Below are 25,918 nucleotides of genomic sequence, written 5' to 3'. Positions count from 1 at the left end.
AGAACTACCATATGATACAGCGATCCCACTTCTGGAAATATATATGAAAGAATTGAAAGCAGACCCTCAAAGAGATATTTGCACCCCCATGTTCATTGCAGCATTATTCACAATAACAAGAATTAAAAGCAACCTAAATATCCATGGAGAGATGAATGGATAAAGAAAATGTGGCATATACATTCAGCGTATATGCACTGAATATGGCATATACATTCTGCCTTAGAAAAGAGGGAAATCCTATCATATGCTATGACATGGATGAACCTTGAGGATAAATATGCTAAGTGAAATAAGCCAGTCACAGAAGGACGAATATTGTATGATGCCACTTATAGGACGTACCAAAAGTAGTCAAAGTCATAGAAACAGAAAGCAGAATGGTGCACGCTAGGGGCTGGAGGGAAGGGGAGGGAAGGAGTTGTTTTGTGGATGTAGAGTTTCAGTCATGCAGGACTGGGGTGAGGGGCTCTGGGGAATCTGTTGCACGACAATGTGCATGTGGGTGACAATATGGTATTGTACACTTAGAAATTGTTAGGAGGGTGAATTTTATGTTATATGCTTTTTGCCACAATAAAAAATTAATTTAAAAAAATTGAGTCAGAAATAAAATGATCCTAGCATAACAGAAGTGTATGTATAAGAATTATATATATATGTATTATATATATTTATATATCACAGATATTAAGTGAAAAGAGCAAGCTGTGTATGATTTGCTACTACTATGTAAAAAAGGGGGGAAGGTATATGTCTGTCCATGTGTGCTTGTATGCGCACAGACTCTTCAGTAAAGATACCTAAGAAACTGATTACCTGGTTCCCTGGGAGTCAAGCATAGGAGAAGAAGTATTTAACATTGTATTTGCCCTTTTGTATTGTTTGAATTTTTTAATAATGTTTGTGTATTACCTTTTCAAAAACAATTTTGCAAGAAAGAGGAGCATAGAGACAGAAAATAGAATAGAGGTTACCAGGGATTGAGGGGAGGGGAGAATGAGGGCATACTCTTTAATGGTTACAGAGTTTTTATTTTGGATGATGGAAAAAGTTCTGGAATTGAATAGTGGTGATGGTTAAACAACATTGTGAATGTACTTAATACCACTGAATTGTACATTCAAAATTGGTTAAAATGGTAAATTTTACGTTATGTACATTTTACCACAATAAAACAAATTTTAAAAAGAACAAGGAGGTATACAGAACAGGTAGAGCTTGTTGTATTTGTGTAAGAAAATAGATGTATGTATATGCCAGTAAATGCATAGAAAGTAACCTGGAAGCACAGTGTAAAATAGTGTGAGCCTAGAATTGTGGTGGATGTTGAGGGGATCATTCAGGTTTTATTTTCAAGGTGGTTTTTAAAAAATATATTTATTTATTTATTTGGCTGTGCTGGGTCTTAGTTGCTGCACGTGGGATCTTTAGTTGCGGCATGCGAACTCTTAGTTGCCGCCTATGGGATCTGGTTCCCTGACCAGGAATCGAACCCAGGCCCCCTGCATTGGGAGCACGGAGTCTTAGCCACGGGACCACCAGGGAAGTCCCCAGGTTTGATTCTATGTATGTTATAACTGTTTGAATATTCTACAATGAGAATTTCTTTTGTAGTTAAATTTTTTTTAAGATATGTCTCCAAAAATCCCAAAGTTGAGTCAGAAGTCAATTGACGCCTGAGAATTCTTTAACCTCACTTGATATGATCCCTACAGAGAGCTGGAGAATTTTCTAAAATGTGAAGAAATGACCACTTTCATCATAGACACACCGGAAACAAGCTAGCTGGCTCTTGGCAGAACTGTCACTTAAAGGAGACTTGCTTTTAATGGCTTTTATTGTCCTTTAGAAACCACCCTTTCCTTTACTTTTTAGCAGTCTCCCCTCCGCCTGAGCTTCCAGTGCTTTCAAGCTATTCCCTGGCTTACCAGAGCTCTATACAGAGTGCCCCAAACCCATCTTCCCTCCCCGAGCAGCAGCCCATATTCTGGACCTTTCCTTTTCCTTCCTCAAAACTTAACACTGCTTCTGGGTTCCTTTCACAAAGGACCTTACTGATTAAGGATTTCAATCAACTAATTTGAACTAAATGTTAATAACTTCATTTGTCTCTGTAGATAATGTTTTAATTTTAACAGAGGGCTTCAATGTATTAACTCAAAGCAATGACGAATAGCGTGGGTGGATGGGGATGGGGTAGGGAGATTTTGCTAATCACATCACATAAGCAGCTGCTTTGAAAATATCCCCACTTTCAGTAGTTTTATGCAAATTATCGCTGTAAATGTATTAAAGTAAATGTTTTGTATTTGGCAGGAGATGCAAAATCAGCTGGGAGTATGGGGTGAAATTATTTGTTTATAATTATTTAATGGTTACCTTTGTATATAACATGTGTTGATCCTATTAGCAGAGTAAATCAGGCCCATGGCAAAAAAAAAAAGACAATTGACAGATTCAGCTTGAGGTGTTTAATTGAATTAATCTGAAGCAGACTCAGGACACCAGAGTCCGAGAGTATGAAAGGGACAGCTCATGGGCTCTTTTTTTCTAACTACAAATAGGGGGGCGGGGTAGGCAGGGGAACGCTCCAGATACTTTCTACAGAGAGAAGCACAGAACCCAGTCTGTTTCAGAAGGAAAAAAATCACAGAAGGGAGATTTTGTTGCACAAGAGCATTGTTGCTTCTGCAGAAGGGAACCTTCATGCTGCTCTCAAAAGAAGCAGCTAGTTGTCTGAAATCCAGAGGTTGACTGAAGGCTTTTCTAACCAGGGGGCTCTTAACAGGATGGTGAAAAGTACTTTGGCACGGGCTCATCAATAAGACATTGTTCTAAAACCAGCTGTGAACAGGCCATGTTCAAAATAAATACATTCCCAGTATGAAGAAATGGCATGCTCCTGGTATTTCTTATTCACTTTTGATCTATATTTTGGTATTGCTTTCATTAATTTTGTAATTTATCTGAATTACTGTGTTTGTTACAATGAACGCATCTGTTTGAAATCTATAGTACATTGGTAAATATTTCCCTAGAGCTTTCTTTTTTTTTTTAGAGCTTTCTTTTTTAAAGTTTTCTTTTTTAAAAATTTATTTTATTTATTTATTTTTGGCTGCGTTGGGTCTTCGTTGCTGCGTGTGGGCTTTCTCTACTTGCGGTGAGCAGGGGCTCCTCTTCGTTGCCGTGCGTGGGCTTCTCATTGCGGTGGCTTCTCTTGTTGCGGAGCACGGGCTCTAGGCACGCGGGCTTCAGTAGGTGTGACACATGGGCTCAGTAGTTGTGGCTCACGGGCTTCCTAGAGCTTTAATCTTTAGGGCCAAGCCTAAACCTTCTGGCTCACCGTGACTTCCTAACCAGCGCACCGGGTCACTTAGGGTCTAGTTTCTGTGACTTCACATCCTCCAGGTTTTTCTCCCATCTCACTGCCTCTTCCTCGGGATCTGTTGCTTCCTCCTCCTGCTCTTCAACCTCTAAAGGTTGGTGTGAGCCAAGCCTTGGTCCTTGGCTGTCTTCTCCACCTACAGCTACACTTCCTAGGTGACCTCTTCTAGTTCCGTGATTTAAGTACAATCCCCACTTTAGCTCTTCAGCTCAGACCTCTCCCCTGAGTCCAGACTTACATCTCCACCTGACTATTTCACATCTCCACCTGGATGCCTCATGGACAGCGCTAACTTAATGTGACCAAAAGAGACCTATCGATTTCTAGTCCTCCCCATCTCAGCAAATGGCACCCCACCCAATTGCTTAAACCAGATACTGGGATGTCATCCTTGATGCTCTCCCCTCCACAACACCCAATGTTCAATCCATCAAGTTTTAATTTGGGTCTCCCCTCTTCTACTTTTGCCCTCTTGCAATCAGTACTGCAATCAAAGTGATCTTTTAAAAATGGAAATCTGACCATTTTACTTTCTCCTCTCATGGCCATTAGAGTAAAATGCAAATTTCTTGACATGGTCTATAAGACTTGGCATTAGCTGGCCCCTGTCTACCTCTCCCACTCCATCCACTCTCACCCTTGCTCACTACAATCCAAACACACTAGCCTTCCGACACCCCTTGAACCACAAACTCTTGGCCATCCCCAAAACTTTGCAAGTTCTCTCCCTCTGCTGGAGTGCTCTTCCTTCCACTCTTCACATAGCTGTTCTAGTTCCTTCTTTCAGGTTATGCATCACATACTCGGAGAAGCCTTCCCTGACTACCCCATCTAAAGTTACCCCGTCACATTACTCTCTGATATAACACCCTTCAGGGCACTTATCACTAGCTAAAATTATCATATGTGTTTATTATATGTTCCCCGCCATGCGCACGCGCATGCACGCATATATATTCCACGAGAACGAGAACCTTGTCTGTCTCCATCACTGGTGTATCTCCAACACCTAGAACAGGACCTAGCTCATAGTAGGTGCTAATATTTGCCGGATGGATGGCAAGAATCAGGAAAGAGTACAGTCCAGAGATAACTTTAATCACACTGATACAGATTTACCCCAACTTTCAATCTGCAATGAGAATATCACATGAAAAGGATCTTTTGGCAGAAATTTATAGCAGATTCACGCAGGGAGGCCAGATACATTTCTCAGTGCCTCAACTGCCTAAAAGCCAGAGATTTTCAAACTGACCCAAGAAACACTAGTGTCCCTTGGGGTACTAACTGGTGTTCTAAGAAAAATGAATTTGATCAAGTAAGTTTAGGAAATGTTGCACACTGAATCTCTCTCTCAGAGACTCACAGCACACATTAGCATATTAAGGCTTTAAGAAGTCCTGCCAGAAATAAAACCTATTTTAGCTTTGCTTAGCATTTACCATATATATTTGACCATGGAACTTTCATGTTCTACTCACTTATTAATATCTCACAGGATACTAGCATCTCTCAAAATACAGTTTTGGAAATACTGTCACAGATATAGACAAGTATAGATATGTATAGACAAACATATAGATATGTATATCTATAAATATATATATAATGGATATTAATCAGAGTTAACTTAAGATCCATGACAATAAATTCCAAGTCAAAAATATCAGTGAAATGAAGTTCAATGGGATTCAAGTTTAAAATAAAGCAGTGGTTGGAGATAGTGCTTACTGTTAGTATCGACTGGCCTGCGATATGTTAAGAGTGCTGCTCTAAATAAGTTCAAATCTTCTGGCCCAGATGAATTACTCCCTAGGCAATGAGAACCTGCAAGTACAATCGATGAACCACGGTTAGTGATCCTTGGAAAATCGTACACAAGGGAGAAGTACCAGTATCAGATCCTCAAAGACTGGAGATGAATGGCTTTCAAAAGGGGAAGGAAGGTGGATTCTGCAAACTACAGACCAGTGTGGACTTAATGTGGGTCTGAGGCAAGATTCATTACCATTCATTCCTCTTACCCATTCCAGTACTTCTTTCTGTTCCTTGAGCTCTCCAAGCTCATACCTGCCTAGGGCCTTTGCATTTGCTATTCCTTCTGCCTAGAGCAGGGGTGGGCAAACTTCTCTAAGGAGCCAAACAGTAAATATTTTTGGCTTTTGGGCCATATGGTCTCTGTCGCAACTACTCATCTCTGAGCAAAAGCAGCCACAGATAATATGTAAAGAATCAAAATTTATTTACAAAAACAGGCTATGGACCGGATTTGGCCCAAGGGCCATAGTTGGTCTACCTGGAGTGTACTTTGCCAGGATTGTTACACAGCTAATTCCTCTTTGTTCAGAATTCAACTCAAACATCCTTGTCTTAGAGTAAGACAATCCAATCTAAAGTAACTATGCATTTACTTGCTTTCAAATCTATTTTAATTATTTCCATTGCACTAATGTATATTTTCTTATTTATTGGCTTGTCCCCATGCCCCCATACACAGCAGAAAAACTAGCATTTATTGAGCTCTTATGCGCCTGACACTGTTCAAAGCATTTTACGTGTATTAGCTCTTTTAACCTTAATAATAACTTCCCGGCAATAATCCTTAGTCTCCCCATTTTACAGACGAAGAAACTAGGGCTGTGAGATTAAGTAATTTATCCATACTCATATAGTTTAGCAGGTGGTGATTCCAGGATTTAGACCCAGGCTCATAAGCATTATGCTATTGTGATATTGTGATTTATAATAAGAAATATATACTTGAATTTTGTTCCTGTTCCTGGCACAGAGCTCCTAAAACTCTTGGAATTTCCTAAGTGATGAGAGTGGGAAATGTGTTTTTGTTATGTTAATGAGGTGAATTTTGGACCACACCCAAGGTAGGATGCTGGTTGTCAGGGGACCTCCAGGGAGAGGAGGGCCTGGAGGTTGAGTCAATAGCCAATGGCCAATGATTTAATCAGTGATGCCTGTGTAATGAGGCCTCCATAAAAATCCAAAAGGACAGGGTTCGGAGAGCTTCCAGGTTGATGAACACATGTTGATGCTGGGAGATTGGGTACTCAGAAAGGGCTTGGAAATTCGGTGTCCCTTCCCATATACCTTGCCTATGCATCTCTTCCATCTGGCTGTTCCTAAAATTATATCTTTTAATAATAAACTGGTAGTCTAGTAAGTAAAATGTTTCTCTGAGTTCTGTGAGCCGCACTAGCAAATTAACTGAACTCAAGGAGGGGGTCGTTGGAACCTCAAATCTATAGCCAGTGGGTCAGAAGCCCAGGCAACAATCTGATCTTGTGATTGGCATTTAAAGGTGTGGGGGTCTTATAGGACTGAGCCCTTAACCTGTGTGTTCTAACATTTATGTCCAGGTGGATAGTGTCAGAATTGAGTTGAATTGTAGGACACTCGGCTGGTGTGGGAAAATCGCTTGGTGGTATGGGGACAACCCCTGACACTCATCGGAATTGGAGTCAGAATCATAGCTATAGTGTATCTCAGTTACAAGCTCCACAAGAGAACGGATTTTTTTCTGTCTAGTCTACTAATGATGAGCCTAGAACACAGCCTAGTGCAATGCCTGGCATAAGTTAAATGCTCAATAAATATATGTCCATTTAATAAAAATTCTAGAATGCTCAGATTATTAAAGGGAGATGTTTTCACTAAGAATAAGTCAAATTAACCTGATTTCCTTCTTTGATGAGGCTAATTGTTAGGAAGAATAAGCAAATGGAATCTTGGATTTCTTTGGATTTTAGCAAAGCATTAAATAAGTTCTTTCCTGGAATCCCTATTTTACTAGACCTTTCAGTGTCATTTAACGCTGCTGCTCATTTCTTTCTTTTTTGTGGTTTCCATGACACCACACTCTCCTTGTTCCCTTCACACCTCTATGACTATTCTTGCTTTTTCTTTCATGTGACCCCCCTCCTCCATCAACCCGTAGGTGTTGACCAGGATTTCATCCTGGGTCCTTGGTTCCTCCCACTTTCCAAATTCTCCCAGATGGTCCCATCCATCCTCATTGTTTTCATTTCTACCTTTGCTCTGATGACACCTAAATGTATAACTCCAGGCCAGAACTTTACTCCAAGTCTGAAAAATCCTGCAGGTACCTCAACTTGAACATGTCCAAAACCAAACTCAGTATCTCCTCCCCAGATCTATTTTTGTTCTTATATTCCCTGTCTCAACTGATGGCATCACCCAGTCCCTCCCACACCAGAAACCTGAAAGTCAGTTCTGCCTCCTCACTTCCTCTCACTCCCCCCATAGCTAAATCCTGACCCAATCTTTTTTTTTTCATATTTACTTATTTATTTATTTAGGCTGGGCTGGGTCTTGGTTGCAGCATGCAGGATCTTCCTTGCGGCATGTGGGATCTTTAGTTGTGGCATGCGGCTCTTAGTTGCAGCATGTGGACTTCTTAGTTGTGGCATGTGGACTCTTTGTTGTGGCATGCATGCGGGATCTAGTTCCCTGACCAGGGATCAAACCCAGGCCCCCTGCATTGGGAGCATGGAGTCTTACCCACTGGACCACCAGGGAAGTCCCCCCCAGCCAATCTCGATAATTTTCCTTCTCAAATATTTCTCACCTCATCACACACCTAGTAACTGTAACCAACTCTTAGTTGATCTCCCTGCCTCCAGTTTTGACCCTGTCCAACCCTTCGCACAGCCACCAGAATGAGCTTTTGAAATTGCAGATATGATCATGTAACACATCATTACCTGCAAGATGGAATCCAAGCTACGTCAGGGCCATGCAAATCTCAAACTTGCCAGCTTCATCTCCCACGCTACTGCCTCGCTCACAGCTAATGTCTCAACAATACCAAACTGCTTGCAACCTTGCAATTCTCCAAACACTTCTATGACTTTGCTCATGCTGCAGCCTCTGCTTTGATGCCCATCCTCTCTACTTCTCACTCCCCCTTTGCCTGGCAGACTTCTTCTCATTCTCTCAGACTCAGCCCCAGCATCATTTCCTAAAAGAAGGCTTCTTTAACATGTCCCATCCTGGGCTGGGTTAGATTTTCCTCTTCTGTGCTTCCAAAGCATCCTGCTTCTATCCCAGCACTAGTCCAGCCATATTTTTCTTGTCTGTTCACATGCCCGTATCCCTCATTAGACTATGAGTTTCCTGAGGGCAAGGACTATGCTTTATTCAAAATTGTATCCATCACACCATGTACAGTGCCTGGCACATAATAAGAATTCAATTAATATTTGATGAATCAACTATTTTATGGCCATAACATACTGTTGGCTCATTAGGTTGACTTATAACACCCTTAATTCTTTTCACACAAATAATTGTTACATAGTGTGGTAAGTGCAATGATAAAGGTAAAACAAAAGAACAGAAAAGGGACACCCAATTCAGCCTGAGATGAGGGGAGGTAGAGGAAATGATACGTCAAACCTAAGCTGCAGTGATAGAAATAGAGTATGTTGAACCGGGGAGGAGATAGTGTGGGTCTATTTGCATGGTCAAACTATGCCTGAACAACATTTCAATCAGTGGGCTCAGTTGGATTATTCAATAAATGGCAGTGGTTTGGAAAAAAATAAAGCCAAAGTTCAGGAATGGTTGAAGGAACAGGGAAGGTTTAACCAGGATAAGAGAAGACTCTAAGGGACTTGATTATTTTCTTCAAATATTTGAAGGGCTGTGTTATGGGTTGAATCGTGTCCCGCCCCCTCCACAAAAGGTATGTTGAAGTCCTAACCTCTGGAACATCAGAATGTGACCTTACTTTTGAATGAAGTCTTTGCAGATGCAATTCATTCAGATGAGGCATATTGGCATAGGGTCGGCCCTTAACCCAGTATGACTGGCGTCCTTCTGAGAAGGAAATTCGGTCACAGACACAGAGGGAAGAAGGTCAGGTGAAGCAGGAGGCACAGATTGGAATTGTGGTGTCACAACTCCTTCTGAGCAGGAGCCCTCAGAAGCTGGAAGGGGCAAGAAAGGATTCTCCCCAGAGCCTTCAAATGAAACATAGCCCTGTCAACACCTTGATTTCAGACTTCTAGTCTCTAGAACTGAGACAATAAGTTTCTGTTTTAAGCCACCTGGTTTGTGGCACTTTGTTACGGCAGCCACAGGAAACTAATACAGGCTGTAACGGAGCAGAGGGAGCAGATTTTTTCCATGTAAGACCCAAATGGATGGAAGATACAGGGAGACAGCAATCTTCTTTATATTGAATGGAAACCTCATAGTCACACTATCGAAAAATAAAATGAGCTGCTGTGAGGGCTTCCCTGGTGGCACAGTGGTTGAGAGTCTGCCTGCCGATGCAGGGGACATGGGTTCGCGCCCCGGTCTGGGAGGATCCCACATGCCGCCGAGCGGCTGGGCCCGTGAGCCATGGCCGCTGAGCCTGCGCATCCGGAGCCTGTGCTCCGCAACGGGAGAGGCCACAACAGTGAGAGGCCCACACACCGCAAAAAAAAGAAATAATAATAAAAACGAACTGGGGTGAGAGCTGGTAAGCTTCTCATCACTGGAGGTCAAGGCTGGAGAGTTGTGTGATAGAAATGATAATAATGATGATGATGATAAGAATAAGAATAATACAACTTCCATTCTTACCCTGATTTGAACAAGCCAACTTCAAAAGACTGTTTTTGCTATAATTGGAGATATTTGAATGCTGATTGGATATTTGATCACATTAAGATTTTGGGGTTCAATTTTTAGGTGAAAATAATGGCATGATGGTTTTAATGAGAGAGAGAGGGAGATAAGGGTGGGGTGGGGACTGGTCTTTCAGAGATACACACTGAAGTGTGTCTAGGATTTGCTTTAAAATAATCCAGAGGAAGGAGACATGGGTTGGTGTACAGGTGAAACATGATTAGTCATATGGTGATAATTGTTGAAACTGGGTGATGGATACATGGAGATTCACTTATACTGTCCTCTTTACAGTGTGTGTGTTTGAAATTTTCCAAAATCAATTTTTTTTAAAGCTACCGGCTACCATGTTCTGAGCACTTAAGATGGCCAGGAACCATGCTAAGTGTTTCTAAAGCATTATTTCATTTAATTTAATCATGGCACATAAAGACAAATACACAGCAACATTTCTGTATAGGAAGGCACAGTACTGTAAAGATGTTCTCTTCGAATGTGTCTGCATAATCAAGATGAAGAGAAAGTTCAATTGGTTTGGATTGCTTGAATTTTCAAAAGAATATATCTGTGTCAATTTGTATTCTTTAAAAAAAAATCTCCACGACAGCCCAATGAGGCATTATCATATCAATTTTATAAGTGAGGAAACTGAGGATCAGAAAAGTGAAGTAAATTGCCCAAGGTTGCATAACTACTACGTAGAAGAAGTAGGATTTGAACCCAGGTTTCTCTTGACTCCACCATTGTGTGCTTTTCATGCCCTTGCTATTCAAAGTGTGGCCTAAGGACCAGCCACATTGTATCATAGGAGAATTTCCTAGAAATACAGAGTCTCAGGCCCCCTACCCAGACCTACCGAGTAAAATTCCACTTTAAAGTTTAAGAAGAATTGTATATGCTATAATGCCATCCAGGGTATTTAAGCACCGGTAAGATGATTAGACCCAATCAAGGGTTCTAAACACTGGTTGCTCATCTGAACTAATTGAGGAAAATTTTAGAAATACTGATCTCAGATTATACTGTATTGTACCTCTTGCGTGGGGCATGAGAATCTGTATATTTACAGGCTCCCTCAGATGAGCTATCAGTGTTGGGAAGCACTGGAAAATGAAACCTATAAAGATCTTTTTCAACTCTTAGATTCTCTAACTCCTGATAAGCTTGTAGGAGAAAATGAAGAATTCAGTTCTGTGCGACTGTGGAAAATTACCTGTTCACTGAAGATAATCATTTAGAATGGACTTTAAGTTGTGTTCTAAGGAACTATAAGCTTCAAGGAGTGAAAATGGAGTCCAGGTGGACAGAATTAGCAAATATATCAAAATACATGACAATTAATATATAAATCTGGGACTTCCCTGGTGGCACAGTGGTTAAGACTGTGGTCCCAATGCAGGGAGCCTGGGTTCAATCCCTAATTAGGGAACTAGATCCCACATGCATGCTGCAACTAAGAGTTCACATGCTGCAACTAAGGAGCTGGTGAGCCACAACTAAGGATCCCGTGAGTTGCAACTAAGACCAGCACAACCAAATAAATAAAATATTTTAAAAAACAATGTTTAAAAAAATATATATGTCATATTTTACTTCAAGGAATTATCAATGCATATACAATGAGATAAAATACAAGCCTGTGACTACGAAACAATTGGATTGGTTTTCATTGGTGCTTTATGTAAATCAAACTCATCATACTAGCGTTAATTTTTTCAGTGTGTGCTGAGTCCCTGTCCTCAAGGAGTCCACAGTCTAGTAGGGGAAAGATAAGTGAACAGACAATTACAATAAAGTGTGATAAAGCACTGACATACGATAAATACAAGCTGCTACAGAGCATGTAGGACGGGATCCTACTAAGCAGTGGAAGTGGGAGGAGGGCAGCCAGGGAAAGGTAAGTCTTGAAAGCAGAGTAGAGGGACTTCCCTGGCGGTCCAGTGGTTAAGGCTTTGCCTTCCAATGCAGGGGGTGCATGTTCAATCCCGGGTTGGGGAGCTAAGATCCCACATGCCTCGTGGCCAAAAAACCAAAACATAAAACAGAAGCAATATTGTAACGAATTCAATAAAGACTTTAAAAAAGAAAACACTATGTCTTCTTTCGAAGGCAGAGTAGATGTTGTTCAGGGGAAGAAGGGCATTTCAGAAAGATGGCACAGTGGCACAGAGGCCAAAGGAAACCTGGTAATTTCAATAAATGAATAATATCGTAGGCACACAGGACTTCCCTGGTGGCTCAGTGGTTAAGAATCTGCCTGCCAATGCAGGGGACACGGGTTCGAGCCCTGGTCCAGGAAGGTCCCACGTGCTGTGGAGCAACTAAGCGCATGCGCTACAGCTACTGAGCCTGCGCTCTAGAGTCCATGAGCCACAACTACTGAGCCCACGTGCCACAACTACTGAAGCCCGCGTACCTACAGCCCATGCTCCGCAACAAGAGAAGCCACCGCAATGAGAAACCTGTGCACTGCAACAAAGAGTAGCCCCCGCTCACCACAACTAGAGAAAGCCCGCGTGTAGCAACGGAGACCCAACACAGCCCTAAATAAATAAATAAATAAATTTATTTTAAAAAAATATTGTAGGCACATAGGTTGAGGATGGAGCAGTATGAAAAGAAAAAGCTGGTGAGATAGTCCGAAGGCAGTTCATGAATGACATTCCAAGGAGTATGGACATTATCCAGAAGCTATGAGCAATCTTTGAATGGCTTTAAATAGAAGAATGCCATGATGAAATTTGCATTTTAGAAAAATTACTCAGGTAGCTGAAGTCATTCGAAGGGGTTGAGACAGAAGCAGAAGAGCTGTAGGGAAACCACTGCAATATGTGAAGCAAGAGATAACAAGGAGAGCGCACAAATGAAAGAGATTTAGAACTTTGTGACAAAATAAGTGAAGGAGAAAAAAGTCAGGTTTCTGGTTGGGTACTTGGAGACGGTGGTGTTACTATCCGGGACAGGGAATGCAGAAGGGGAAGCAGACGTTGGGTAGAAATGGGGATGGAGAATGTGGGGGAAGCATAATGAGATCAGTTTGGGACATGTTGAGTGTGAAGAGTGTAGGAAATAACTAGGTGGAATTGTTGAGTAGACAAATGGATATGTGGATGGGGAGCTCAGAAAAGAGATAAGGGCTGAATACACAGATGTGGAAATCATGAGTGTGCACACTGGAATTATGAGAACACATACGTTCACCTAGGAAGAGGCTGCAAAATAAGGTGAGAGATGGGCTGAGGACAGAGTTTGGGGGATCCTCACTATTTAAGGAGTGACAGAGGAAGAGACCCCTGGAAGGAAGGAAAAAGAGCAGCCAAAGAGGTAGGAAAAGCAGGACAGTGTAATAACAAGGAGGTAAGTGAATTGTTTTTTGTTGGTTTTTTTTTTTTGTGGTACGTGGGCCTCTCACTGTTGTGGCCTCTCCAGCTGCAGAGCACAGGCTCCGGACGCGCAGGCTCAGCGGCCATGGCTCACGGGCCCAGCCGCTCCGCAGCATGTGGGATCTTCCCGGACCGGGGCACGAACCTGTGTCCCCTGCATCGGCAGGCGGACTCTCAACCACTGCACCACCAGAGAAGCCCCAGTGAATTAGCTTTTTACTGCTACTGTACTGTATTCCTATTGTATTGTATTTCTATTTCTATTGCATTTGCTATCAAAGTGCCACAAACTTAGTGGCTTAGAACAATACAAATTTATTTTCTTATGCTTCTGGAGGTCAGAAATCTAAAATCAGTCTCACTGAGCTGAAGTCAAGGTGTCAATAGGACTGGTTCTTTTGGAGGCTCTAGGGAATAATCCATTTGCTTGCCTTTGCCAGCTGCTAGAGATCACCTGCATTCCTTTGCCTCATGGCCCCTTCTTTCATCTTCAAAGCCAGCAGCGTAATCTTGTCACATATCCTTCACGGTCTCTGCCTCTGATGTCATATCACCTTCTCTAACTTCTCTCCTTCCTCTCTCTTATAAAGACTCATCAGTGGATGCTAAAACTAGTGGGTGAAAGTTTGAGTAAAAAGATGTTTATATAGTCTCAAAGTGTTTCCTTACTAGATATCTATTAGTACAAGAGGGAAAAAATAATAACTTTGCAGCAGAGAAACCCAACAAACAGAATCTGAACCAAGTGGTCAAAGTTAATATGGCCACTAACGGGACAAATCAGCATCATGTGCTTGCTGAGGACACAGGCCTTCTGTGACGCTCTTTCTAAAAGCACATAATCTGAACCTAATCATGAGGAAAATTCAGATACACTCAGACTGAAGGACATTCTACGAAATAGCTGGCCTGTACTCTTCAAAATTGTCAATGTCATGAAACACAAGGACTGTAGAATTATTCCAGATTAAAGGAGACACGAAAGCTGAGTGCTACTCATGAACCAAGATTTTCTTCTGCTACAGAGGACACTGTTGGGACAATGCATTCAGTGAAATCTGAATTAGGAATTAGGTCTGTAGATTTACTAATACTGTATCAATGTTAATTCCTGATTTTAATCATTGTGCTTGATATCCTTAATTAATAATAATCATTGTGCTAATAATATCCTTATTATTAGGAAAAACACTGAAATATATAAGGGTAGATGGCATCATGTCTGCAAATTACTCTCAAATGGTCCAGAACATAAGCGTGTGCGTGTGCGTGTGTGTGTGTGTGTGTGTGTGTGTGTGTGTGGCGGTGGGGGCGGGGGACATGAAGAAGGAGAAGGAGAAGAAGAAGCGGGAGGGAGAAGAGGAGCAAGCACATGTGGTAAAATGTTAACATTTGGGGCATCTGAGTGAAGGGCAAAATGGGATTTTTTTAAACTCTTCTTGCAAGTTTTCTGTGTCTGAAGTTATGTTCAAATAAAAAGCTAAAATTTCACAGAAGTGATTCTGAGATGAAGAAGTGGAGACAGCAACTTCTTCTCAACTAGTTTTACTTTACTTTCGACTTCTTTTAGCAAGTTTGCCTGTGGAGGCAAGTCCAGAGGGAGGACAGTGGTGGTAGTGGTTGCAGCTGATGCTGTTGTTCAGATGGGACAGATTCGTGCCAGTTTATAGCCTCAGGGGAAACATCAAGTGGAAATAGGGTAAAGATACAGGAAAGAAGGGATATCGCTGGCATGGGGCACATTGGTGCAGTTCCACATCGTTGGAGCATTAGCCTTAGACAGGAGAGTAGATAGATTTGCACTTAAGAAGGAAGAAAACATGGTGGCGCAGTGGTTAAGAATCCACCTGCCAATGCGGGGGACACGAGTTCGAGCCCTGGTCCGGGAAGTTCCCACATGCCGCGGAGCAACGAAGCCCGTGCACCACAACTACTGAGCCTGCGCTCTGGAGCCTGTGAACGACGACTACGGAGCCCGTGCGCCTAGAGCCCGTGCTCCACAACAAGAGAAGCCACCGCAATGAGAAGCCCATGCACCACAACAAAGAGTAGCCCCCACTCGCCACAACTAGAGAAAGCACGCACGCAGCAAGGAAGACCCAACGCAGCCAAAAATAAATAAATAAAATTAATTAATTAATTTTAAAAAAAAGAAAGAAAGAAAACATGGGACTGTGCATACGTAGGTAAGTTTGTACGTAAGGAGTTGGTGAGAGAGATATCCTTCCTGATGGCCTATATTCTTTGTGAGTAGGAGGCAAAGTCATCTACGCAGTGCAAGGAGGAAAGTACATAGTATAGGGTCAAAATAGCTATTCTGAGGAATGGGAGAGGAAGCATTCAGTCTCTCTTGCCTTTCTTGACACCATTCTCCCATGATTTTCCCCCTAACTGCTTAGCCACTACTCATTCTGCTTAACTATCTGCTCCTCCTTTAGCTAATTTTAAAATATTGGTATTCTTCAGTGATCTGTCTTATACTCTCTTCTGTTTTTACTCTATGTTCTCTCAATGGGTGATCTCAGCCATTCCCATAGATTTAAATACCGTATTTTATTTTGATGACCCCCAAATTTAAATCTTTCAATCAGAGTTCTCCTCTGAGTTCCGGTTGTCCACTTGGCACCTATATAAAGATATCTCACAAATATAGCACACTTTATGTATTCAAAACTGAAGTCTGGAGTCCCCTAATCATCTCCTTACGTTCAGTAGTGAGCACTACCATCAATCCTATTTCCTAAGCCAGAAATCGATGTGTCATCTTTGATTCTTCCTTTTCCCGTATCCTGTCCTCACTGCTCAGCAGGCTGTATCTTCAAAACATATCTTAAAGCTAGTCACACTTCTCCATCTTCATTGTCATCACTCTAACGGGACTACTTTCCACTCAAGTCTGGATTGCAATAGGACCTAATTTCTCTACTTGCATTCTTGACCCCTCTAATCCATTCTCCCACAGCAGCAAAAGTGACCCTTTTAAAATGAAAGATCATGTCACTACACAGCTTAGAACCCTTTAGTTCACCTAGGGAAAAATACAAATTCTTTATCAACTGCTGGACCTTGTATAATCAAATCTCTGTCTGTTTCCCTGGAATCATCTCCCTTGTTTTAGCCCCCCTTGTCTTCTTTAAAAAGTGCTTGAAACACCTAAGCTCTCTTTCGAGACTGGGTTTTTGCACTCGCTTTTCCCTCTGCCTAGTATACTCTTACCACCATTCCTTTACATCCTTTATGTCTGAACTCAAATGCCATTTCCTTAGATACGCCTTCCCTGGCCAATCCTTCTAAATAAATTAGGTCCCTTATATTATTCTCCTTCTTAGCCTCTTGTTTGTTTACTTTGTAGAACTTACTATACTTTATAATTATTCTACTTACTTACCTTTTTTTGTCTGTCTCCTCTTTGGGCAGAGTTCAGTGGGGATGGCTCATCTCTGCTCCACATGGTATTGGATGGGGCAGCTTGACTAGGTCTGGCCCCACTCACAAGAATGGAGCCTTCGTGCTCGCTGTCAACTGGGGCACTTTAAACAGGCACTTCTTGTGGCCTGTTTCTACATCAAGAGAGCTTGGATTTCTCTATGTAGCAGCCACGTTCTAAGAGGGTAAAAACAGAAGCTGCAAAACCTCTTAAGGTCTAGCATAGATAATTTTACAAATCATTCCTGTTCCATTCTATTAGTCAAAGCAAGTTACAGGAGCAGCCCAGATTCAAGAAGAAGAGGGGGAAACTCCACTTCTTGATAGGAGGAGTAGCAAAGTCACATTACAAAAAGGGCATGCTGCATGAGAGAGATTATTACAGTCATACAATCTACCACACTCAATTATCCAAATGGTTAGCTCCTTCACCTCTTAAAGATTTTTGATCAAGTGACACTTTCTGAGTGAGGCCTTTCCTGACCACTCTATATTAAATTGCAATCCTACCTGCTCATTCACTAAGTAGTGTTTTATTTTAACACCATAGTACTTATCACCAACCAACATATATATTGTATGTATTTATTATGTCTCCTCCTTTTAGAATACAAGATCCATGAAGGCAGGAATTTTTGTCCATCTTGTTCATTGTTGTATTCCCAGAACCTACAGACTTGCTGGCATATAGTAGGCACTCAATAATTATTTAATGAATATGAGTTCAAAAATAGTGAAACCAAAAAACAAAAACAAAAACATAGTGAAACCACAGTTTTTCAAAATAATTAGAAATCTACTATAAGACTATTAAAGAATTTATAACTCATTAGAAATTTATAACTCATTATAAAATGTTTTCCCTCCTTTTCATTTCCCTGATTTCTTGGTAAACCTTGAATAAGTTGTTATCTGCAGGTCTTATCTGCCCACCAGCAAAAGAACATACATAATAAAACAGTGAACTTTATTAGAGAAAAGCATGGATTATCTCAGTAAGGGAGTTTTGGGGGAATCCTATGAGATGAGATGTGAGATCCTATGAGGTGAGATACAAGGCCATTCTCAGTTCATTATTTTGTACCTTGTGCCCAATTTACACCCACTGGAGACAGCTAGTTAAAGTTCCAGGGGGATTTCTTTTTTGGTCTGGAAAATTGGTGAAGATGAAAATCTCATTGTCCAGTTGCAAAAATAAAAAATCCAAGAGCCTCAAGAGGACAGAGAAAGTGTCTTTCAGGGAGGAAGTGATTCAAAGGTAGCATTATATATCATTTCCAGTTATCCCTAGATTGAGATCAGAAATTGGTCCAGTGCCCTATCCTTATCAGGACAAAGAGAATACAGGAACAAATCCAAATGTCTGACTAAATATATATCCCCCCTCCCCACAAAGGAAAGTGTTGGTGGTGCTAGCACCATAGAAAAACCCATCAAAGAAAACAAATTGAAAGAAGATGAATTGGGGGTGAAAGTAGGGTTGTAGGGAAGGTAAGTCTTATACAATAAATTTTTAATTGAAGAAGCCTTCAATATCACCAGGATATACACAGATAAAGTAGCCTGTCTCCCCCTATATCTGCCCATATCCAACAAACTTTTTTTTTTAATATATTTATTTATTTTTGGCTGCACTGGGTCTTCATTGCCGTGTGAGGGCTTTCTCTCTAGTTGTGGTGAGCGGGGGCTACTCTTAGTTGTAGTGCATGGGCTTCTCATTGCGGTGGTTTCTCTTGTTATGGAGCACGGTCTCTAGGTGCGTGGGCTTCAGTAGTTGTGGCATGAGGGCTCAGTAGTTGTGGCACACGGGCTTAGTTGCTCCGCGGCATGTGGGATCTTCCTGGACCAGGGATCAAACCCGTGTCCCCTGCATTGGCAGGCGGATTCTTAACCACTGCGCCACCAGGGAAGCCCCCAACAAACTTTTTATTCAGTGTGATTTTTTAAACAGTTTTATTGAGACATGTCACATACCACACAATTCACCCATTTAAAGGCTTTAGTATATTCATAGAGTTGTGCAACCATCACTACAATCAGTGTGGAACATTTTCACTACCCCAAAAAGAAATCTCATACCAAATAGCAATCATTGCCCCACACCTCCCTGGATCCTGGCAACTATTAATCTGCTTTCTGTCTCTGTGGATTTACCTACAGTGGACATTTCATATAAGTGGTCCTTTTTGACTGGTGCCTCTCAGCATAATGTTTTCAAAGTTCATCCATATTATAGCATGTATCAGTACTTCATTTCTTTTCATGGCCAAATAATATTTTATTGCATGGATATACCACATTTTATCTATCCATTCATTAGTAGATGGACGTTTGTGTTGTTTCCACTTTTTGCCTCTAATAAATTATGGTGCTATGAACATATGTGTACAAGTTTTTTTGTGGGCATATGTTTTCATTTCTCTTGGGTATGTACCTAGGAGAAGAATTGCTGGGTCATTTGGCAACCCTTTGCTTAACATTTCAAGGTACTGCCAGACTATTTCCAAAGCAGCCATGCCAAGTCATATTCCCATCAGCAATGTATAAGTGTTCCTGTTTCTCTATATCCTCACCAACACTTGTTATTAGAATCTGACTTTTTGGTTATAGCCATCCTACTGTTTGTGAAGTAGCATCTCATTGTGGTTTTGGTTTGCATTTCCTTGATTGCTAAAGACACTGAGTATCTTTTCATGTGCTTATTGACCATAGGTATTTCTTCTTTGGAGAAATGTCTATTCAGATCCTTTGCCCATTTTTACTTAGGTTGTTTGTCTTTTTTTGTTGAATTGTAAGAATTCTTCATATATTCTAGATACAAGTTCCTTATCAGATATATGGTTTACAAAATGTTTCTCCCATTCTGTGGATTGTCTTTCTACTTTCTTGGTGCTGTCCTTTGAAGCACAAAATTTTAAATTTTTGTTGATATCCAATTATCTATTTCTTCTTTGGCTTTTGGTGCCATATCTAAGAAACCATTGCCTATCCCAAGGTCTTAAAGATTTATGTTTATGTTTTCTTCTAAGAGTTTTATAGTTTTAGCTCTTATCTTTAGTTATTTAATCCATTTTGAATTAATTTTTGTATATGCTGTGTGGTAGGTGTCCAGCTTTACTCTTTTGCATGTGGATATCCGTTTAAAGCTGTCCCAGTACCATTTGCTTTAAAGGCTATTCTTTCCCCATTGAATTGTGTTGGTACCCTTGTCAAAAATAATTTGGCTGTAAATGTGAGGGTTTACTTCTGGACTCCCAATTCTGTTCCATTGATCTATATGTCTATCCTTAGGCCAGTACAACACTGTCTTGTTTACAGTAGCTTTGTAGTATGTTTTGAAATCAGGAAGTGTGAGCCTTCCAAATTGGTTCTTCTTTTTCAAGATTGTTTTGGCTATTCTATTACATTTTCATATGAACTCTTGGACAAACCTGTCAACTTCTCAAAAAAAAAAAAAAAGCCAGCTGGGATTTTGATAGGAATTGCACTGAAACAATTGATCAATTTGGGAGGTATTGTCCTCTTAACAATATTAATAAGTCTTCCAATCCATGAACATGGGATATATTTTTCCATTTCTTTAAGTTTTCTTCAATTTCAACAATATTTTGTAGTTTTCAGAGTATAAATTTGGCACTCTTGTTTTGCATTTTTTCCTAAGTATTTTATTCTTTTTGATGCTATTTTAAATGGAATTGCTTTCTTAATTTCATTTTGGACTTTTTATTGTTAGTTCATATACGTGAAATTGATTTTTGTATATTGATTTTATCTCCTGCAACTTTGCTGAATTATTAGCTCTAGTAGTTCTCTGTTTTGTGGACCCCTTAGGATTTTCTCTTGCAACCTGCAAATAAAGATATTTTACTTATTCCTTTTAAATATGAATGTCTTTTATTTCATTTTCTTGCCTAATTATCTTAGCTTAAAACCTCCAGAACAATATTGAATAAAAGTCTATTGTTCCTGATCTTAGGGGGAAAGCTTTCAGTTTTTCATCATTGAGTATGTTAGCTGTGGGGTTTTCATAGATGTCCTTTATCAGAGTGAGGAAGTCCTGTTCTATTCCTACTATGTTGAGCATTTTTATCATGAAAAGCGTATTGAATTTTTTCAAATGTTTTTTCTGCATCTATTGAATTTTGATCATGTGATTTTTATCCTTTATTCTGTTGATTTATTCAGCATGATTTTTTATTTTTATTTTTATTTATTTATTTATTTTGTGGTACGCGGACCTCTCACTGTTGTGGCCTCTCCCGTTGCGGAGCGCAAGCTCCGGACGCGCAGGCTCAGCGGCCACGGCTCACGGGCCCAGCCGCCCCGCGTCAGCATGATTTTTTAATAAATTTATTTATTTTATTTTTAAATTTATTTTTGGCTGCATTGGGTCTTCGTTGCTGCACGCGGTGAAGTTGTGGCGAGCAGGGGCTACTCTTCGTTGTGGTGTGTGGGCTTCTCATTGCGGTGGCTTCTCTTGTTGTGGAGCACGGGCTCTAGGCATGCGAGCTTCAGTAGTTGTGGCAGCTGGGCTCAGTAGTTGTGGCTCACGGGCTCTAGAGCACAGGCTCAGTAGTTGTGGCGCACGGGCTTAGTTGCTCCATGGCATGTGGGATCTTCCTGGAGCAGGGCTTGAACCCGTGTCCCCTGCATTGACAGGTGGATTCTTAACCACTGTGCCACTAGGGAAGCCCCTATTCAGCATGATTTTAAAGAATATGTTATATTGTAAGAACTACTGGAGGAGTCCTCTAGCCATACAGTATGAAAGTTCCTTTAAAGTAACCAACAGTATGCTTCATAGGACATTGTTAAATCCTTAAAGATATCCTTGGGAGCAGGGTAAGTGGGTAGCCAATATGAAGAGTGGTTGGGAGATATGCCAAGGTACTCCTCCACAAACATCCTGTGATAAAAACAAAATTTTAATCACATGACTTGAAAAATCTCTTTTTATGTTTTAGGGAAGTTACAGAGAGGGGATGCTAAAAAGTTAGTAAACTCCATTGCTGTATGCAGAGTAAGCTAAATTGGCCAGAAATGCATGTCGGGTACTCCTGTTTCTCCCAGAGAGTAAAGATAAATATGGCTGGGTGGAGTCTGAGTGATCCTCCACGTCAAGGCCGAAAGGCGATCACACTTGAGAAGCTTGCTTGAGGGGGAGAGAGCTCAGATATGATGTAGTCAGTGGGATAATTTCCTGAGAAAGAGGAAACTCAACGAGAGGTTTCCACCTCCTGACCTGACTGAAGATAAGGGAAAGAGATAATAGAGTACCTTGATTAAGGGCACCATCATTGACATGGATGCCTTGGTTTGAACCCCAGCTCTGCCACTTACTAGTTGATGCCCTTACCTCTCTGATCTTCAGTTTTCTCATCTATGTAAAGGGCACAGAGCTGTTAAGAGTAAATGAAATTGTGTTTTAAAGCCTCTAGCAAATTTCCCGGAACATAATAGTTATAAAAATTGACATTCCCTTTCCTCCTCTACTCAGGAAAGAATGTTACTGAATGGAGAGGTTAACCTCAGGTCACAGGGTGAAGGAGTCAGGAGTAAGAAGGTGATTTTATCTAACTTTCCAGATGAAAGGTGATGAACCCTGGAGAGGTAAGTTTGGGGTCATGAGAGTGCAATTTAAATTCTTTGTACAAGAATGAAATTAAGAAAAAGTATTTGGTATCAGAGTACTTTCAGATGCATGTAAACAAGCTGGTTTACAGGATAAAATAATGTATTTTCTCACGTAATAGGACATCCAGATGTAGTGTGTGCTACAAGGTTAGTTGATTCGGCAGCTGGATAATTTTGTGAAGGACACAGTTTCTTTGGTCCTTCTTCCCACCTTCTAAAGAGTCCAATTCATCCTAGGGATTTTTTCTCTTGTGGTTGTAAGAAGGCTGCTTGTAGCAATCATTTTACACATATTTATTCACATCCAGTGGGAAGGAGAGAGACAACCGCTCCTTCAAACGTAAATTAAAAATCTTTCATTTCTGTCTTACTGGGGACCCCACTGGTCATTGTCCACCTATGACCTTATTAATAACTAATCTCACGGGATTGTAAACCTCTGATTGGCTTAAGCCTGGATTCCTAAACCAATCACCAGCAAGAAAGAGGGAATTACCATAACTGATTCACACTACTGATAGTAGATAAGATTTCTGGGCCCCAGAAGGAATATGATCATGGCAATCAGCAATGGAAATGTAGTGTGGGGAGCAGACTTTAGTGATTTTAAGCCACTAAGGCTTTTGGGGTTGTTTGTTACTGCAGCATAACCTAACCTATGTGATGTAACAATAGAAAATGTAAGTAAAGTGTTGTAAACTATATTGAGAGGATTGAGAGAAGAGAAGTGCCAGTGGGGGTGTAAGTGAGCTAAATTCTCATCTATGAAAGCAGGGAGTCAGTAGATGACATTTAAAATTAAAATAAACAGTATAAGCAGTCATGTTATTTAGAAATATGGAGGAAACTACCAGGAAAGAAACCAAAACAACCTGCTAAAATAATTGAAAGTTATTACCCAGGGAATAGGCCTGGGGTAGGAAGAGGTGGGGCAGGAGGATTTTTGCTTTCATTATAGACTCTTCTGGATTTTTTAATATTTTAAAATAATGTGCTTGTATTCTTTTAATAATTTTTTAAAGTTTTCCAATTCTTTGACTTTATTTTATGCAAAGTCTAAAACAATGATCATTTCAGGCCCTGGGAACATGGTCATAAAATCCAACTGACGCTTCCTGAAAGGGAAGTTGTGCTTTTCATGACTCATATCTAACGTACCTAATTTATTCCTGAAGAACACTTCACTTTTGACCACCTGATGATCAAACTGGTAATCTGACAACCAGCTTCAAAATTAAGACAAGGACAAGAGACTATTTTGGTTTGCACCATTTAATAACATTTCAGAGAGAAAGATACAGCAAAAGGGTTTCTGCCCAGCAAATAAAGTAATTTAGATTTGTTATGAAATGGGCTATTTGCTGGCCTGGTATTTTTCTTTAATATAGTTTTTGAGGGGCTACAGTTGCAGGTTTTTCTCTAGTGGATTCCTCTCCTACCATGGACCTGAGGCTGTTTTCCAAAGCCTCCTCTTCACAAAATTCATCTTTTACCTGGCTCCCAGATTGGCCATGGCCATATTGTCTGCCCTCTCTAAAGCCTAGATCCCAAGCTATGTGGACAATATGGTCATCTAGGTGGGTCGCATTTAGGAATCGCATGGCATTTTTGGCATCAGCTCTGTTATGGTGTTCTACAAAACAGAAACCACGTGCCATTTTCTTTATTTTATCCAGGCCCATAAAAACATTCTTGACATCACCACATCTATTAAAGAGCTCAAATATTTGCTCTTCGGTTGTATGAAAGGAAAGATTCCCCACATACAGTGTGGAGCCTTCCATCAGTAATTTTTCACGCTCATTGTCGTTGCTACTAAACAGCTGGCCCTGGTACTCGCTCAGCTCCAGGGAGGAGTCGCTGTACAGAATTCTCAGGTCCTTGGACATAGTGCCCGGTGGGTGCTGTGAGGGCAGCAGTTCCCGATCCAGCTTAGCAGCAGTATCACCACCAAAGAAACCCTAAATTGAATTTAACAAAAGTAAAGTTACAAGGAGGGAAACTGAAATACAAACCTGTGTATATTTAAGAGGTTTGTGCCCAGATGCATAGACATCTCAGCTCTTGACCATGAGGATCACATCAAGGCAAACCAAAAATAGAAAGTTCCAAAAGCCCCAGGAACATGGTCATAAAATCCAATTTTGCAAGTCTTCCTGAAAGGGAAGTTACGCTACCTTTGGTTGACTCAGATCTTACATACCTCATCTATTACCAAAGAACACATTTAATAACAGTACGCTCTCGGAAAATACGGTATAAAACAGTAAAATGGATCAAATTTTCATGGAGAATGAGCACTAGTATCATCCTGATCAAGGACTAGGCATCAGATAAAACACATACATAATCAGGGTCAAAGCACAAATACAGTTGTGGCATACTCTTTTATGATTTAAAATAATAAATTTGTGATTCAAGTCTATAATATGGAAATCAATATATTGTGTTGTTAGGTTAGGCAGAATCCCTATGTACTATCAAGTACACAAGAAGCTCTATAAAAATAAGAACTCTCTGGCATCATAAATCTGACCTAAATTAAGATTAGATTTTACTAGCAATAATTCCACTCATCATCTTAGACTTTAATTTAATTATTTGAATATTCCAAGTCTACTTAAAAAACCTTCCCAGATAATTTTAATGAATGCCCTTTTCCCCCTTTACTAAATTTTCCCACGGTAGTAGGAGGCATTAAAAATGATTCAACTGGTTTTAGCTACACTTTTAAAAAATATGCATTAGTTCTCCCCCCTCCACGACTCCTATTTTGCAATGGTTCCCAAATTTTAGTGTGAAAGAAATACCTGCAGAGCTAGACTGAAATGCAGCTTCTTGAAGCCCACCCTTAAGAGAATCTGACTCAGCAGATCTAGAGCAAGATCTGGGAACTGACATTTAACATTTAACCTGCACCCTTCGGTGTTCCAGATGCAAGTAGTCCAAGGACCACACTTCTGAGAAACTCTTCTGAGGAAATGCATTCTCTTAACAAACCTATAATGAGCAATCTTTATTTGCCAGGCACTATGCTAAGTGCTATAAATGCAAAAATGAAAAAGATACAGTGAAAGTATGATTTTCAGAAATTATTGTATCCACAGCACCTAGCATGAACAATGACTTGCACATACAGTAGACATGCAATAAATATGTGTTGAATGATAGAACACATGAATTCAGAATTGACTGATGAAGCCAGGCAAGTAAACAAGAAAACATGATATGGTGTGATCAATACTATTTTAGCAAAATACCCGGGGAAAGGGAGAAGGAAACTAACATTTATTGGGCATCTACTTTGCGATGGATATTTCGTGCACTTTCCATTACATCACACAGGAGGAGAAACAGTTACCCAGTTCGGAGGCACCAGAGAAGGTGTCCAGAGGAAGGGCTGCGTGCACTGATTCTCAAATGACAAGGAGGGTGT

The 25,918-nt window shown here is 40.6% G+C and overlaps 1 protein-coding gene across 1 annotated transcript; it reads right to left on the bottom strand.

Annotated features, from left to right (window-relative positions):
- Window positions 1-23,793: 23,793 nt before the first annotated feature.
- On the bottom strand, window positions 23,794-24,435 carry NCBP2L (nuclear cap binding protein subunit 2 like). Its single transcript, XM_027089493.1, has one exon. The coding sequence runs from the start codon at window positions 24,369-24,371 to the stop codon at window positions 23,862-23,864; it is 510 nt and encodes a 169-aa protein (XP_026945294.1). The 5' UTR covers window positions 24,372-24,435; the 3' UTR covers window positions 23,794-23,861.
- Between the last annotated feature and the right edge of the window lie 1,483 nt (window positions 24,436-25,918).

Source organism: Aethalodelphis obliquidens, unplaced genomic scaffold (genome assembly GCF_003676395.1).
Source record: "Aethalodelphis obliquidens isolate GAN/ISIS:26980383/991018 unplaced genomic scaffold, ASM367639v1 scaffold66, whole genome shotgun sequence".
NCBI classification, from domain to species: domain Eukaryota; kingdom Metazoa; phylum Chordata; class Mammalia; order Artiodactyla; family Delphinidae; genus Aethalodelphis; species Aethalodelphis obliquidens.
The sequence above is the reverse complement of the archived record's forward strand: the minus strand, read 5'-3'. Positions and strand labels throughout refer to the sequence as shown.